The 17,451-nt window shown below is 36.6% G+C and overlaps 1 protein-coding gene and 1 pseudogene across 6 annotated transcripts in view; both read right to left on the reverse strand.

Moving 5' to 3' along the window:
* Window positions 1-17,451, reverse strand: part of KLHL20 (kelch like family member 20) — a 66,911-nt gene that overhangs the window by 30,803 nt on the left and 18,657 nt on the right. For all 6 annotated transcript variants that reach the window (XM_031658526.1, XM_031658525.1, XM_031658522.1 and 3 more), the window contains 3 exons: window positions 4,418-4,576; window positions 3,041-3,135; window positions 623-738 (listed from right to left, as the gene is read on the reverse strand). In XM_031658526.1, coding sequence (XP_031514386.1) covers window positions 623-738; window positions 3,041-3,135; window positions 4,418-4,576 — 370 coding nt within the window. The remainder of the gene's footprint in view (window positions 1-622; window positions 739-3,040; window positions 3,136-4,417; window positions 4,577-17,451) is intronic.
* LOC116271329 lies at window positions 15,172-16,536 on the reverse strand (annotated as a pseudogene).

Raw genomic sequence — 17,451 nt, forward strand, 5'->3', positions numbered from 1 at the left:
AGTTGTTTAATATGTTTTTCACAATTCCATGTAATTATGAGATGAGCTGCACATTGATATATAAATTCATGCATGTGACTCATTTCAACAAAACATCTACTGCATGACATTTTTATTTTTTATTTTTTGAGACAGGATCTTGTTCTGTTCCCAAGGCTGGAGTACAGTGGTACAATCACAGCTCACTGCAGCCTTGACCTCCTAGGCTCAAGCCATCCTCCTGTCTCAGCCTCCCAAGTAGCTGGGACTACAGGCATGTACTATCACATTCAGCTAATTGTTTTTCTTATTTTTTTGTAAAGATGGGGCCTCCCTATATTGCCCAGGCTGGTCTCAAACGCCTGGCCTCCCAAAATGCTGGGATTATAGGCATGAGCCACTGTGCCCAGCCAACATTTTTCAATTTATATAAAAATAGATATTAAAGGTGTTGAATGAGAAAAAAAATAGAGCACTCTTTTGGAGTATATCAGTGTTGAATCATGGGTTAAGAGTCAAGCTACATGCTGACTTATTATTTGTTTCTTATGACAGTAAATATCACAATTGTCCAAAGGATTATTCAAATGATAATTTCTCACATGGGAAAATACTCAATTTACTAACAGTATAACATCCAAACCTGCAAAGAGTACTTCCCCACATCGGATAGGTTTCCGTGGTCTCGTCCTTGGTCCTTGCATTAGTGGTCGTTCTTGCGGCAACAGGAGGTAGTTTTTAGCCTCATCTACCAAGTCTCTGTAGAAAAAATTCTCCCTTTATTCCAAATATCTAAATTACATTGTTAGTTAAGTCCCAATGTAGTTTAGGAATATATAGGTTGGCAAAGGGAAGCAAGCATAAATCAAACCAAATCATGAATGCCAGCCAATATTAAAACTGGCACAAACATGAAAGCAATAATGCCAGTCAAACTGAGTTGTGAATTGATTGTTATTTCCATCATGACTCATATCTCACTGCAAATTTAGCCTAAAGCTCAACATGCTTACAGCCAACGATAACTTATAGAAAAGTAAAAATCACAATTTGATTACCACACTGCAGAGTTACTACTTTTTAATAAATTTTATTAGATTCTGCAAGATATTAGCAAGGTAGCACATCAGCCAGGGCAAGAGTTATTTGCTAAATTAGTTAAAGTAATAAAATGGGGTCAAAAATCAGATTGCTAAAAAGAAACACTGTACTGTCACAAATTCACTATCTGGTAACATATGAATGGTTTACTCTCAACAAGTCTACTGAGACAAATTTCCTGTCTTGTTAAGATACTTTAAGAGAAGAATCTAGTAATTACACTTGTAATTACTTTGCCATGGCTCATGCCTGTAATCCCAACACTTTCGGAAGCTGAGGGGCGGGTGGATCACGAGGTCAAGAGATCAAGACCATCCTGGCCAATATGGTGAAACCCTGTCTAAAATACAAAAAGTAAAATACAAAAAGTAGCCAGGCATGGTAGCGCACACCTGTAGTCCCAGCTACTTGGGAGGCTGAGGCAGGAGAATAGCTTGATCTTGGGAGGCGGAGGTTGCAGTGAGCCGAGATTGTGCCACTGCACTCCAGCCTGGCAACGGAGTGAGACTCCGTCTCAAAAAAAAAAAAAAAAAAAAAGACTTTGACTTCCTAATAGTTTGTTAGGTCATTTGAGGGTTCCTAGAAATAATACTATAGAGTTATAATATTGAGCAAACCAACACAAAATTAATGGTAGCAACAAGACTTACAGCTATACGCTAGTCATGGTTTTAAGTGCTTAATATATATAAACTCATTTAATCTTCAAAACAGCCTTATGGAATAGGCACTATTATCATCCTCACTTTATAGAGGAAGAAACTGCAGCACAAAGAAGTTAGGATATCAGGAAGGGTCTTCTTTTAAATGTGACTTCATAAGTACCTTTACTTTCTGCATCAGAATCAGTACAATCTGATTTACGTTTAATGGAGGAGGGCATCTATGTATTATTTCTTCAGATTTCAGCATGTATAATGTATATGGTTTTCCTTTTTGCTACTGCAAATATTTAGGGAGAATTAATTACCATTTGTCTGTGTTTTAAATATAAAAGACAAATATCTAGTTTAACTCTAGTCCACGGTAAAGGGAAAAACAATGATTAATATAAAAAAGATATAATAAAATAAAATAGAAACATCTAAAATCCCCTCCAGCCTCTCCTGTTAAAAGAACAGGCTTTAGTTTATAGAAGAAATGCAAGTGAATCTACATGTCCTACCACCATTCTAAAATCAGGGATCATTCTAAATGTCTTTAATCACCAAGGGAGGTCCAAAGGTCAGTGTAGTTTAAAAAGTTCTGAGTATGGATTTTCTCTTTCACTTTTATATTTGGGACATGCTGGGAAAAATGGTTAAAAATCGCAGATTTCAGATTTGAACCTAAATCTTAAAATCTGTCAAATTGGGAATGTAATTTATTACATTTTGTATATACTTTAGAGACAGCCTAGTAAAACAGGTTGCCTTTTTTCCCCCCCTTTGTAAAAGTAGTTGGAGTTTCTTTTGTCAAAAAAATTCTGGAAACTGCTTCACCGAGTTCTAGTGAAAATCTTTCTACAGCTATTTTAGAAGGTGGCAGATCTTTAACTCTGTCCACAATTTAGAAAGCAAGGCTGATTCTATTCCCCAACCAGACATATGTGATGGAAGGAAAAAATGTTCACTGACATAGTCAACATTTTCAATTATCTCAAGGAAAAAAAAAATATTAGCAGAGAATTGACTCTTCAAATTCAAGCCTGCATCAGAATCTTGGAAATCTACCTCTTTATTGCCACTTCTACACCAATAAGCACCACACATAAAAAACTAACGGAATGGAACACTGGAAGTTTAGTTCTCTCTTCTTCCTTTTCCTCCTCTTGACCCTAGCTCAGAAGAAAGTCTTGTTAAATTAATGCCCTGATTTCAGCTCTACAAAATACAACATTTAGGAAGCAATATAAATAAAGAAATTAGGAAGAAATAGGAATGCTTAGTTGTTGATTTTTCCCATCCAGGGTCACTCATACCTGCATTCTTCATCACTTTTGATGAGGGGATCAGAGCCTACTGTGCCCACGAGGAACTTGGGACTAAGCAAAGGCAAACGAACATGCTGCAGCACCTATGAGAAAATAAACACCATTATTTTAATTAATTAATTTTGAGATAGGTCTTACTTTGTTGCCCAGGCTGGAGTGTAGTGGTGTGATCATGGGTCACTGCAGCCTCAACCTCCTGGGCTCAAGTGATCTGCCTACCTCAGCCTCCAGAGTAGCTGCAACTACAGGTACATGCCACCATGCCCAGTGAATTTTTGTATTTTTTTTTTTTTGTAGAAACGGGGAATCACCATGCCACCCAGGCTGGTCTCAAACACCTGAGCTTAAGCAATCTGCCTGCCTTATCCTCCCAAGTGCTGGGATAATGGGCTTGCACCACTGCACCCAACCAATAAACACTATTAAAGGCATGAGCTCTCATCTATAAGATATTTAAGAGAATACATGACCCATGGCACCCTACTGTGCTTCCAATTGTTTTGGGATCTCACTGAATACCATAAATAAGGAAGGCGGGAAGGCGTAACTACTAAAAATGTTCAGCAATACATTATAAGCTGGACTCAAATTAATTCACAATCCAGAAGAATATCTTGTTGAATTGCTAAAGACTATAATCACAATAACGAGAATGGGTCTAAAGTGAACTACTGATCGCTCAGTGACGACTGATGCATCATCTCTTTACTCTTGAAAGTGTGGTACTATTTCCAAGTTATATTGAAGGAAAACTGTGGTAGGATTTTCAAGCTATGGAAAAGAAGCATCCTTGCTTTCTTTTGTTCATTTTATACAATTTAAGTTTCGAATTGTGCTATCATTGAAAAGCAGAAATATGGAGAAAGCAAAGGAGCAAAAAGCCCACATTAATAAGCAACCAAAATGCTTCTAAATACTTATTTCCTTGATTATTTGGAAACAGATGGACTTTCTTACAGACAAATGTAGAGTGATAACTGTTTTATGTTTGCATGACAATACATATTATCTCATCTAGTACTAAGTGGTTTCTTTTTTTTTTTTTTTTTTTGAGACGGAGTCTCGCTCTGTCGCCAGGCTGGAGTGCAGTGGGGTGTAATCTCGGCTCACTGCAATCCCCGCCTCCTGGTTTCAAGCGATTCTCCTGCCTCAGGCTCCCAAGTAGCTGGGACTACAGGCGCCCACCACCACGCCCAGCTAATTTTTGTATTTTTAGTAGAGACGGGGTTTCACCATGTTGGCCAGGATGGTCTTGATCTCTTGACCTTGTGATTCACCCGCCTCGGCCTCCCAAAGTGATGGGATTACAGGCATAAGCCACCGTGCCTGGCCAGTAGTTTCTTAGAGAAGCATTTTTATCATTACCTGGGGTAACTGAGGACGTCTTTCCTGAATACTGTATTTGACCCAGGCCATCACTGCATTGAACACTTGTTCTTCACTGCGAACGTTTAGTTCATCACTGGATATTATATCAATGAGTTGATTGGCTGGAAGCAACATGAACTCTTCACTCTCCATTACCTGTTCAAAGTTAGGTAAGAAGAAAAAAAAAATCCTGTGATCACATTTATTGTCTCAATGTTTTTCTTCAGGGTTATGGGACAAAGCTGTATTCCACAATGCACTGAAGTTTAAAACGATACCAGAGGAAAAGAAAAACTTATGGCCGGGCGCGGTGGCTCAAGCCTGTAATCCTAGCACTTTGGGAGGCCGAGACGGGCGGATCACGAGGTCAGAAGATCAAGACCATCCTGGCTAACACGGTGAAACCCCGTCTCTACTAAAAAATACAAAAATCTAGCCGGGCAAGGTGGCGGGCGCCTGTAGTCCCAGCTACTCGGGAGGCTGAGGCAGGAGAATGGCGTAAACCCGGGAGGCGGAGCTTGCAGTGAGCTGAGATCCGGCCACTGCACTCCAGCCCGGCCGACAGAGCCAGACTCCGTCTCAAAAAAAAAAAAAAAAAAGAAAAACTTATAAAGAGAACAAAGGAAGGTACAGAAGACACCATTAAAGTTTAGTAAAAATAATCATTTGTGATTCAAGCAAATTAGGAAAAATGACTTAAAAAATAAATGATCAAAATAAAAATTTATATTCAAAATAAGCTAAATTAACTATACCAAACTATAACTCCAGATATATGAGGCATATAAAAAGTCAGGAAAAGCTTTCAAAAGAAGATTAGTTGCTGAATAGGCAGTGTCTAGGGCAGAAAAACCAAGGGGTCAGTTTAAAAAAAGAATAAGAATGTTAGCAGTTCTGTAAACAAGAATGAATATAATGAGGAGAGTATTAGACCAGTGAAAAAACTCTGAGGACCAAACTCTCTAATATATATGCTAGTGAGAATCTACAAACACCAATAATTTGTCTTTACCTAAGGCTAGGCAACTGTCAGAATGGAGACAAAACGGCAACAAGATATTACCTTGTTGAGAAGGCCAGCCACCTATTCCAAGGCCTTGTAATTCCATTCATCAGGACGTAGAATAAAAGGGACAGGGTGCAACGCAGAGGAAAGAAACAGTCACTGCTACCCTTCATACCCTTCACGTGGTTTGTTATATTATTACTCAGGAGACTATACTACATGTGATGTCTATTAGTGCAGGCAGTACCTCTAATGACGTTGATGGATTCTCTTGGGACAGGGTTATATTCACACTATCAAAAAGTCAGAATATTTAGCAGAATATGCAATAGGCCACAAAAATACTTTAAATATTTTATTTTATTTTATTTTATTTTATTTTTTTTTTTTGAGACGGAGTCTCGCTCTGTCGCCCAGGCTGGAGTGCAGTGGCCGGATCTCAGCTCACTGCAAGCTCTGCCTCCCGGGTTCACGCCATTCTCCGGCCTCAGCCTCCCGAGTAGCTGGGACTACAGGCGCCCGCCACCTCGCCCGGCTAGTTTTTTGTATTTCTTAATAGAGACGGGGTTTCACCGTGTTAGCCAGGATGGTCTCGATCTCCTGACCTCGTGATCCGCCTGTCTCGGCCTCCCAAAGTGCTGGGATTACAGGCTTGAGCCACCGCGCCCGGCCTAAATATTTTATTAAGAATGTTTTGCTTAGCCAAGTGTGGTGGCTCATGCCTGCAATCCAAACAATTTGGGAGGCTGAGGCAGGAGAAAATATTTGAGCTCAGGAATTCGAGACCAGCCTGGGCAACATAGTGAGACCTCATTTCTACAAAAATAAAAAATAAAAAAATTAGCTAAGGCTCGGTGTGGTGGCTCATGCCTATAACCCCAGCACTTTGGGAGGCTGAGGCGGGTGAATCACTTGAGGTCAGGAGTTTGAGACCCGCCTGGCCAACATGGTGAAACCTTGAGGCAGGAGAATCACTTGAACGCGGGAGAGGGAGGTTGCAGTAAGCCAAGATTACACCATTTCACTCCAGCCTGGGCGACAGAGTGAGGCTCCGCTTCAAAAAAAAAAAAAAAAAATTAGCCGGACATGGTGGCGCGTGCCTGTAGTCCCTTCTATCCCAGGGGCTGAAGTGAATGGATCACTTGGGCCCAGGAGGTTGAGGCTGCAGTAAGCCGTAGTTGTACCAGCATCACAGCACTCCGGCCTGAGAGACAGGCGAGGCCCTATCACCAAAAAAAAAAAAAAAATCTCGAGTGCATTAGGAAAAAAAATGCAAATCTTAAAATAAAACAATAAAGGGCCATAAGGCCCGTTATATTTATAGCAGAAATAATAACAAGCACTTCAATTTTTATGGCTTAAGTCTTCAAATGATCTGAGTGACTTTCTGAGGTTCAGGAAATTAAAGAGTTAACCTTTAAATTTTAGCTGAGGTTGCTTACGTAATTTAGTAATTAGAATAGTTGCATTTTTTTATCTGTGGTAGGGCTGCTTAGTTTGGCAAACAAAAATACAAGACATACTTATACTATAAATTACTTGTTTATCTGGAATTTAAATTTAATTGGGTGCCCTGTATTTTATCTGTTAACCTTGTGTTGAGGGACTACAAACTCCAGGGCTAAATTTGGCGCCTAGCTCTAGTAAGTGTGTGTTGGTCTTCACAGCATGCAAAACTTTAGTCATGGCTGCATCTTGCTTTCCTCTTCCTTTTCTCTCTGATTTCTTCACTTAAGTATGGTATTGTATATCTTTGTGAAGTGCCTAAACATTTCTTTTTATATTTCATCAGAGTATAAACCAAATGTTATAAAAATATCAATGATCACCAAGTTTGAAGTTTATGAATAATCTACTAAGGTGTTAACTCATTTTTTTTTTTTTTTTTTTTTTTTTTTTTTGAGAGGGAGTCTCCCTCTGTGTCCCAGGCTGGAGTGCAGTGGCGCCATCTCGGCTCACTGCAAGCTCCGCCTCCCGGGTTCACGCCGTTCTCCTGCCTCAGCCTCCCGAGTAGCTGGGACTACAGGCGTCCGCCACCACGCCTGGCTAGTTTTTTTGTATTTTTTAGTAGAGACGGGGTTTCCCCGTGTTAGCCAGGATGGTCTGGATCACCTGACCTCGTGATCCGCCTGTCTCAGCCTCCCAAAGTGCTGGGATTACAGGCGTGAGCCACCGCGCCCGGCCGGTGTTAACTCATTTAATGGAAATGCAAGATGACAGGAAGATTTGAAAATTTGTGTGAGAAAATATTTGGCACTAAGAGCAGAGAGTAAAAATAATACTTTTGATAGACATGCCTGACTAAAATGTCACCTTTTTCCCACAACCAGTAAAAGGATATTAATGATCTAGCACTAAAGTCTATCCTTGAATCAAATAACCAAGTTAAGAAAATAATGCTTCACAGTATCTACTCTTAAGTAAGAGTTTAGAGGAGATCTGAACTGTAAGCCCCACACTATTATGGTAATCAGCTTACTTTTAGTTTCTTCAGATGAATGTAGATGCTATTTGAAGAATGAATACAGCTGAAAACAAGCATGAATGAATAAGCAAAGTCATCTGGAATTGTTCTAACAAACATCTGGTGAACTTAGTTGTTGAGTTCAAAGACAATTTAAAAATGTATTATGAGCAGAGTAACACTGTATGAATTAAGCTAGGTCTAATGAAGTAGGAGAAAATTAAATACAGATTTGATTAAGTTCAAAAATAATTTAAATGAGTCACAAATGTTAAGCTCCAAATGACTTTTTTTGCACCTACATGGAGCCATGCTAGTCCAATAAACAAGGGTAAGATTTCCTCACTGGAATTTCAATATGGTATGGATCAGGTTCACTTCAGAGGCAGGATTAGAACTAAAAGGGATTTCAGAACTTTCTCTACTGTCAAGAATATTCTTCAGATATTTGTGAATACCTGAGGTCTAAAACACAACTTAGAGCAGGACATTAAAAAATAAAAAACTTTAAGTGTACAGCTCGATGAGTTCTGATAAATTATATACTCATGTAAATAAGACCACAATCAAGATACAGAACATTACCATAACCCAAAAACGTTCTGAAGCAGAGAATTCTTAATGTGGGGTCCAAAGCCTTTAGCATATTGTTTTGGAGCTCCTCAGTGATGGCAAATCTTTATTTTTGGAAAGTGGATTTGTATTTGAAAACAGTGGGAAGAAATGAAGAGACAAGTCTGTTATGAAGGCATCTAAAGAAGTTAGATTATTTTCAATGAAAAATTAAATGTGACTATAAAATAATGATTCTATCAACATTAATTAATAATATAAACCCCATTTAAGTCATAGAATTTCCCCTTTTATACTTTACTGGAACTAATTTACTAATAGTTTGTTAAGAATTTTTGTATCTAAGATCATGAGAGATACTGATCTGTAGTTTTCTTTTAGTGTCTGTGGTTTCAATCAGGGCAATTCTGGCCTTATAAAATGAGTTGGTAACTTCATTCTCCTTTTCTGAAAGACTTTGCATAGGATTAGTGTTATTTCTTCTTTACATGTTTGATAAATTCACCATCTGGGACTGGCATTTTCTTTGTGAGAAGGTTTTTAAATTATTAATTCAATTTATTTCATAGATATAGGGTTATTCTGTTTTCTGTTTCTTCTTAAGTTAGTTTTTGTAATTCGTATTTTCTTCAGAGAATTTGCCTATTTCATCTCAGTGAATTTATAGGTAAAATGTTGTTCATAATATTTCCTTATCATCCTTCTTATGTATAAAGGATTTGTAGTGATATCTTCTCTTTCATTCCTGTTACTGGTAACTTGTATCTTCTTTCCTTCTTTTCTTGATCAGTATGGAGATGCAGGTTCATCATTTTTTTTTAAAGAGCTCTTGGTTTTTATTCTAATTTTTATTATTTTCGTCCTTCTACTGTGGGTTTAATTTGCTCTTCTTTTTCTAGTTTGTAAAAGTAACCAGTGCAACAAAAATACAAACTTTCCTATATACTAAAAGAAAGTAAAATAAAAAGCAAAGATTCCACATAGAAAAAGAAATACAGTAAATATAACTGAATCAGCTATTATTGATAAAAATATGACAGAGTTGAAAACAAATGTATCAGTCAGAGCAATCAATGCAAATGGGTTTAAACTGCCTATTTAAAGAAAAATATTTCAAATCCGCTCATAAAGCAAAACTCAGTTCCACACTAATTTAATAAAAATACTTAAAACATCGTAATTTGAACAGGCTAAAAGTAATGGGAAGGACAAATACCAGCCAAATGGAAACAATAAGAAAATGAGTTGAAATCCAGATTATCACACAAACTAGAACTTAGACAACAAATGAATTAAATCTGACAAGGGGAACACTTTACGAAGCTCAAAGTCACAATTTATAATCAAGACATAAAGTTATGATTATGCATAAGGCAACACAGTAACTACCTATAGATGATATAAAGAGAAATAGACACACTAGTAATAAGAGACTTTAACACACAGGTTCAAGGACAAAAAAGGAATACAGAAGAGCTAAGCAACATAATCAATAAGGTAGATCTTATGCATACACATCCAATACTATGAGAATAGAAACTAGAAAATACACATTTTTCTCAAGCACACATAAAATAGGAAAATTGATCATATATTAGGTTACCAAGAAAGCAAATTTCATAGAGTAGAATTATTACACTTATCAAAGTGCACTAAAACTAGCAATTAAAAATGAAATTTAAAAAACACAAAAAATCTTTCCATCTAGAAATTGGAAAAATTTATTAATAGTTTTTGAGTTAAAGAGAAATATAAACAGAATTTCTATAAAACAATGATAATGAAGCACTAAAGAGCAGAATCAATTAAATATATTCAAAACAGTGATCTGAGAATAGCTTTAAATACTTACAGTAGTTAATATGAAAGAATGAAAATAAATTAATTCTCAACTCAAACAGCTAGAAAAAGAATAAGCGAAAATAAAGTACAAGAAAGAAGATAATAAAGGTAAAACCAGAATGAAATACAATCAAGCAAAAAGGTAGTAGATCTAATTAATAAGTAAAAAATCCTCTGTTTGAAAAAAAGTTAAAACAGATTACTAGTTAACTTGTACAAGGAAAGAAACATTAAAAACACACATACAAAATCAAAGTATTAAGGGTAAATAACCACTGATACAGAAATTTAAAAATTAAAGAGATTACTTTGTGTACCTCTATACAGATAAATTTGAAAACCTAGATGAAATTGGTAATTTTCTAGGGAAATACAGTTTACCCAAACTGATCTCTGTAAAGAAAGAAAATTTCATAGAAGAAATAGAAAAACTTATCAACAAATTACTTTACAGAAAAGCACTAAACCTAGATGATTTCAGAGGGAAATTCTATCAAACTTCTACAGACCATAGTCTCCATAGTATATTTATTGTTTCAGAGCACAGAACATGAAGAAAACTTCCAACTCATTTTCATGAAGTGTAACATTTATACTTAACTTGACAAAGACAGTACAAGGAAATTAAAGATTAATATCATTTATGAATATTGATGTAAAAATACTAAATATTAGTGAGTAGATTCTAACACCACCATAATAAAGAGGTGTATGCTAATAATTCAAAGATGTTTCACTTGTAGGATTCCATTAATGTAAGTTACATTAATGGGTTTAAGGAGAAAGTTCATAGGATTATCTCCATAAAAACTGAAAAAGTCTTTGACACAATTCAACACTGCTCCTAATAAAAAGTATTCAAGAGAATAGGAATTGTTGGACATGAATACTTTTTTTTTTTTGGAGGCAAAGTCTCGCTCTGTTGCCCAAGCTGGAGTGCAGCGGCGCAATCTCGGCTCAATGCAACCTCCAGCTCCTGGGTTCAAGCGAATACTTTCTAAACATGATAAAATATCTATACCTCAATCCTAAAGCCAATATAGTACTTAATGGGAAAACACCAGAGGCATTCCTACTAACGTCAGCAACACAGGAAGTATGTACAATATTTCCATTACTATTTAACAATTTACTAGAGTTATCAAGCAACTAGACAAAAGAAAACAATTAGAAGCATTAACAATTGGAAAGGAAGAAATAAAACTACTAATATGCAAGTGATATAATAGGATTCCAAAAAATCTCTAAAGAATCAATGGTAAAAGTAACTCAAAGAATAAAAAAATTCAGTGAGGCAGCTTTCATACACATTAATGATCACCAGTTAGAAGATATAATGGAGGAGAAAAACCTGTTTTTGATAGCAACAAAAAATACTAAGAAGTAAACTTAAAAGGAAATGTAGGCTGGGTGGGGTGGCTCACACCTGTAATCCCAGTGCTTTGGGAGGCCAAAGAGGGCACATCATTTGAGGTCAGGCATTCGAGACCAGGCTGGTCAACATGGTGAAACCCTGTCTCTACTAAAAATGCAAAAATTAGCCAGGCATGGTGGTGCATGCCTGTAACCTCAGCTTCTCGGGAAGCTGAGGTGGAAGAATTGCTTGAACGGAGGTTGTGGTGAGTGGAGGTTGTGTCATTGCACTCCCCACTGGGTGACACAGCCCGACTCTTTCTTAAAAAAAAAAAAAAGAAAAAAAAGAAAAGAAAAAAGAAATGTATAAAACTTAGATGAATAAAACTATAAAACATTCCCAAGAGATACAAAAATACAATTGAAGAAATAAAATCTTGTTACTTGATAGGACAACTCGACATCATAAAATGACTGTTCTTAAGTTTACTTATAAATTAATATGATCCCAATAAATATACCAATAAATTATTTTATCGGAACTAGATAAGGCGACACTAAAGTTCATCTGGAAAAATAAATAGCAAGAAAGCTTGGAAAACACTGAAAAACAAGAGTTACATGGTGGGGAGGGGGTTACTAGCCCTACCGCATACATATTAAAATTCATTATAAAACTTTAGTAATTAAGCCATAATAAATAGAAAACAGTATCATACTGGTATATGGCCTAGAACAGAGGGTCGAAAACCAATTACATACGGAAATTTAGTGTTTAATAAGGATGCTATCTGAAATCACTGAGGCAAAGAAAGGCTTTTAAATAAACGGTATTTAGACTAGATGGCCATTCAGAAAAAGATAAACTTAGGTCCATATTTCACACCATACACAAAGATGAACTAAGACCATTTACATACTGGAAAAAATATTTGTAAATTTCTCTGTAACCTGGGTTTGGGGACACCTTTCAAACTCTGCCTCAAAATCCAGATACAATAAAAGAAAAGACTGATACATTTGACATTAAAAAAACCAAAAAGTTGTGCATGATCAAAAATACAATAAGCAAACTTGAAGGACAAATGCAAACTGGAAAAAATATTTGTGACATGTATCATGGATAAAAGGCTATCACTGTTAATATATGGAGAACTTTAAAAAATTGAAGAAAAAACAAAAATCTAATAGCAAAATGGGCAAAATAGATTAAAATACAATTCACAAGAATTATACATATGGTGCTTAAAAATAGAAAAGATGTTCAACTTATTTTAAGAGAAGTATAAATTAAAATGATACTGAAATTCCCTTCTCATCTGTTAAATTAGCAAAAATTCCAAAAGCTGGCAATACAATCTGTTGGTGAGGCTGTGGACAGTTAGCCTCATATACTACTGGTTAGAATGATTCAATCCCTATGGAAGGGAAATTGGTGATACTTAAATGAAGTTAAAGTTAGGCCCTGCAATCCTATTTCTAGGAATTTATTCTAAAGATAAACTTCCAACAATATTGATATATTCATACAAAATGTTATTCATTGCAGCATTATTTGTGATGGCAAAATATTTAAAGCTGCCTAAATGCTCAAACAGTGGAGACTGATTGAACAAACAGTGGTACATCCATTGTACAAGGAGTACAATGCAGCTATGAAAAACAAGGACGATCTAAATCAACTAATATGGAATGAATTCCAGAAAATATTAAAATGCAAGGTGCAACAAAATATATAGCATGCAGAAAAGAAATGGAAATAGGAAAACATACACGTATTTAATTTTGCAAAAGGAAACAAAAGAAGGATAAACCAGAACCTACCATGCATCAAAATAATAAATAGCAACAAAGGACTATAATCTACTGAATAGAATAAGCCCATAAGTCCACAGTACTAATCAATCAATACGGGTTAAGAAAAATTCTATCCTATAGCAGAATGTAGACAGAAACTGTAGTTTTTTTTAAAAAAAAAAATCACCACTTTGCAACCATCATAGTAAGTGTTCAGGAATAAAGGAATATGAAAGTAAAGGAGTAAAGGAATATAAAAGGAGTATAGGAGTATTCAGGAGTAAAGGAATACGCTATTGGCAATATACCCCCAATTACCCAGACAAAAATATTTACAGAGCAAGGAGAGAATGATAAGGTAAATGAGGCAAAATGTTAACAATTGGTGAATTTGGACAAAGGGTACATAAAAGTTTTGTCTTACTCCTGTGATTTCCTATAAATTTGAATATTTTTCAAATAAAGTTTAAATAGTATTTTTCCAGTCTGATAAGGCTAAAAAAGTGGTATTTGGTTTGAAATACATTTCTTCAATTATAGGTGAGGCTGAGCATCCTTTCATGTTTATTTTCCATTTGACCATCTTTTTTTTTTTTTTTTTTTTTACACATTCCTTATTATATACCCTTTGCTTATTTTTCCACTGTGTTTTTCATGTTTTTTTTTTCTGATTAAACTTGGATGAGCTCATGGGAATTAGCATTTTTCTGTCGTGTATGTTCCAAATAGATTTTCTGAGTTTGACATCAATTTTTTAGTTCATGATGCTTTTTATGTTGGAAAGAACAAAAAATTTTAACTTTTATGCAATCAAATTAATCTTTTTATGGTGTCTGAATTGTATCCTGCTTACATTCTTCTGTAGTACCAAAATGTTTGTAATGTTTTAATGTTTCTTAAGGCCAATGGACCTAATACTATTAATAACTTTTATTTCAGCATATATATATGCTGCGATATGTGTGTATATATACATGTGTGTATATATACATGTGTATATATGTGTGTATATACGTATATATATGCGCATATATATACACATATATATCCTTCTTAAAATAATCCCTTCCTTTGCATCTCACAACCCATGCTTGCTCTTTTCTTCTATCCTCTCTAAATATTCCCTGTTACCATTGCCAGTCACTTATCCCTCAATATTGGAAACATTTTAGGGCTTTTTTCTTCTCTCTCCCCTCTCAGGTGATCTCATTGGTATTGATTTGTTGACCTTGTTTATGGTGGCAAACTGTTCCATTCTCCAGTACACCTGTAGTACAAATTTCCAGAAGTAGGAAGCTGAGTCAAAATAGTGCGTGTAAAAAGTGTGTAACTTTGACAGATACCACTGTAGTTCCTCTCAAAAGGGTTGTACTAACTTATACTCACACTAGCAATGATCTTATTTCCCCACAGCCTTGCCAACAGGGTGCATAAAACTTCTGGATATTTGTAATCTGATAGATAAAAAATGTTACTTTCATGTAGTTTTGTGTTTTAGTTATTTTAAACAAGCAGATTTCATATGTTTAAGGGGAATCTCAATTTCTTTTCTGTTTATGGCCCATTTTTCTGTTAGGTCATCAGTTTGTGTTATCGACCAACAGGAACTCTTGACATAAGGAGATTAACGTCGTCCATGATACAAGTTACAATTGTTGTTTAATCCAACATGTGTTTATTGAGATGGTTTCCCACTCATCGTGGTTCAGAGTGCTTTTAGTGCTGCTTTCATATGAAGGAACATCCTTCTGTAAGCCTTTCCTCCTGTAGGCTGGCAAAGGACAGTGGAGCAGCCAACACACAAAACTACGGTTTGTGCATGGCTAAAGACCATGGTGATTTTATAGCATCCTGGGCATTTCACATCCATGAAGTAGGAACTGGGGCTCTGCACCAGGCGTTTCTTCTTGTGTTTCCTCTTCTCCTCTTCCGGAGAGGGATGAAGGAGAACCTTTGTAAGAGGCATGTTCTCGTGGGAAGGTCACCACCACCAGAAAGGATGATTTACAAATATTTTTCCCCAGCTTGCCTTTGACTTTCGTCTTGTAATTGTTGTTTTGCTTTGTTTTACCATGAAGAAAATTTTGAATTTTATGTAGTCAAATCTATCAATTTCCTCTTCTGTCTTTTCTGGGTTAGTCAATTAGAAAGACCTTTTTCACTTCAAGATTGTAAAGAAATTGCTCCATGTCATCTTGTAATATTTTCATGGTTTTATTTTGTATGTTTAAATGTTTGATCCATTGGAGGTTATCCTGGTGGACAGAGGGTGGTATTAAAGCACAAAATAGAAAATATGTAAAAAATGGCAGATAGGAGGCAGGACTAACTTGCACCTTCCAATTGGACAGACAGAACAGTGTGTGGAGATTCACATTGTGAACTTTTACTCCAAGAACCACCAGAGGAACACACCAGGAAAACTGAAAAGAATTCACAGATCCTTTGACAGAAGTGGCTTGCAGCTGCAAAATCTGAGCCAAAAAACTGTGAGTGCCCAAAGTATGAGAGGGGCAAAGCCCACCTCCGAACACACATCCTCACTGGAGAACCTGAAAATTCAGATTATGGGAGAAGGATTTAATCTTACCTAGAACTGAAATGAATTTAGTGATATATGAAAGTAAAAGCAGCAGTAGGAAGAGCCCTGTAGGCAGTCCTGGTCCCCAGGAAGCCATTTCTGACTTTATCTCACAAGGGTCCTTAGGGAGAACAGCCAGTGGAACCGGGGAAGGGCCACAGAAAGGAGACTTCCAGGTAAACTGTGTAATAATTTTGACTGAGTGCAAATTTTCCTGGGCAGAATCCGGGGTGGGGGAGCAAACGAGAAGTGCAGATACAACATGGAAGCTGAAGCCATGGCAGGCAGGGAGGGGCAAGGCCTGAAAGCCCTGCCTGCCTTCTCAGCAGGGAGAAATCAACTCCAGAAGGAATCTCAAAACCATGTAAATACATGGAAATTACATAATCTGCTCCTGATTGATCTGTGGGTCAACAATGAAATCAAGATGAAAATTTAAAAATTCTGTAAACTGACAATAATAGTGATACAACTTATCAAAACCTGTGGGATACAGCAAAAGTGGTGCTAAGAGGAAAGTTCACAGCATTAAATGCCTACATCAAAATTCTGAGAGAGTACAAATAGACAATCTAAGGTCAAACCTCAAGGAACTAGATAAACAAGAACAAACTCAAACCCAGCAGAAGAAAAGAAATGATAAAGATCAAAGCAGAACTAAATGAAATTGAAACAGAAAAAACAGTACAAAAGAGAAATGAAAGAGCCGGTTCTTTGAAAAGATATACAAAATGCATAAACCATTATCAAGATTAACCGAGAAGAGAGAGAAGATCCAAATAAGCTCAATTAGAAACAAAATGGGGCCTGGCGCGGTGGCTCACACCTGTAATCCTAACACTTTGGGAGGCCAAGGTGGGCAGATCACCTGAGGTCAGGAGTTCGAGACCAGCCTGCCCAACATGGCGAAACCCTGTCTCTACTAAAAATAAAAAAATTAGCTGGGCGTGGTGGCAGGTGCCTGTAATCCCAGCTACTCGGGAGGCTGAGGCAGAAGAATTGTTTGAACCCGGGAGGTGGAGGTTGCTGTGAGCCGAGACTGTGCCACTGCACTCCAGCCTGGGCGACAAGTGTGAAACCCCATATCAAAAAGATAGAGAAAAAAAGGGAGACATTACAACCGATATGTGCACAAACTAGAAAACCTAGAGGAGATTAATAAGGTCCTGAAAATATACAGCCCTCCTAAGTTAAACGAGGAAGAAACAGAAACCCTGAACAGAGCAATAACAACAGTGAGATTGAAATGACAATTAAAAAAATTGCCAACAAAAAAAGTCCAGGACCAGATGGATTCACAGTTGAATTCTATCAGACATTTAAAGAAGAATTGGGCCAGGCGCGATGGTTCATGCCTGTAATCCCAGCACTTTGGGAGGCTGAGGTGGCGGATTGCCTGAACTCAGGAGTTTGAG

The sequence above is a fragment of the Papio anubis genome, chromosome 1, assembly GCF_008728515.1.
Source record: "Papio anubis isolate 15944 chromosome 1, Panubis1.0, whole genome shotgun sequence".
Taxonomy (NCBI): domain Eukaryota; kingdom Metazoa; phylum Chordata; class Mammalia; order Primates; family Cercopithecidae; genus Papio; species Papio anubis.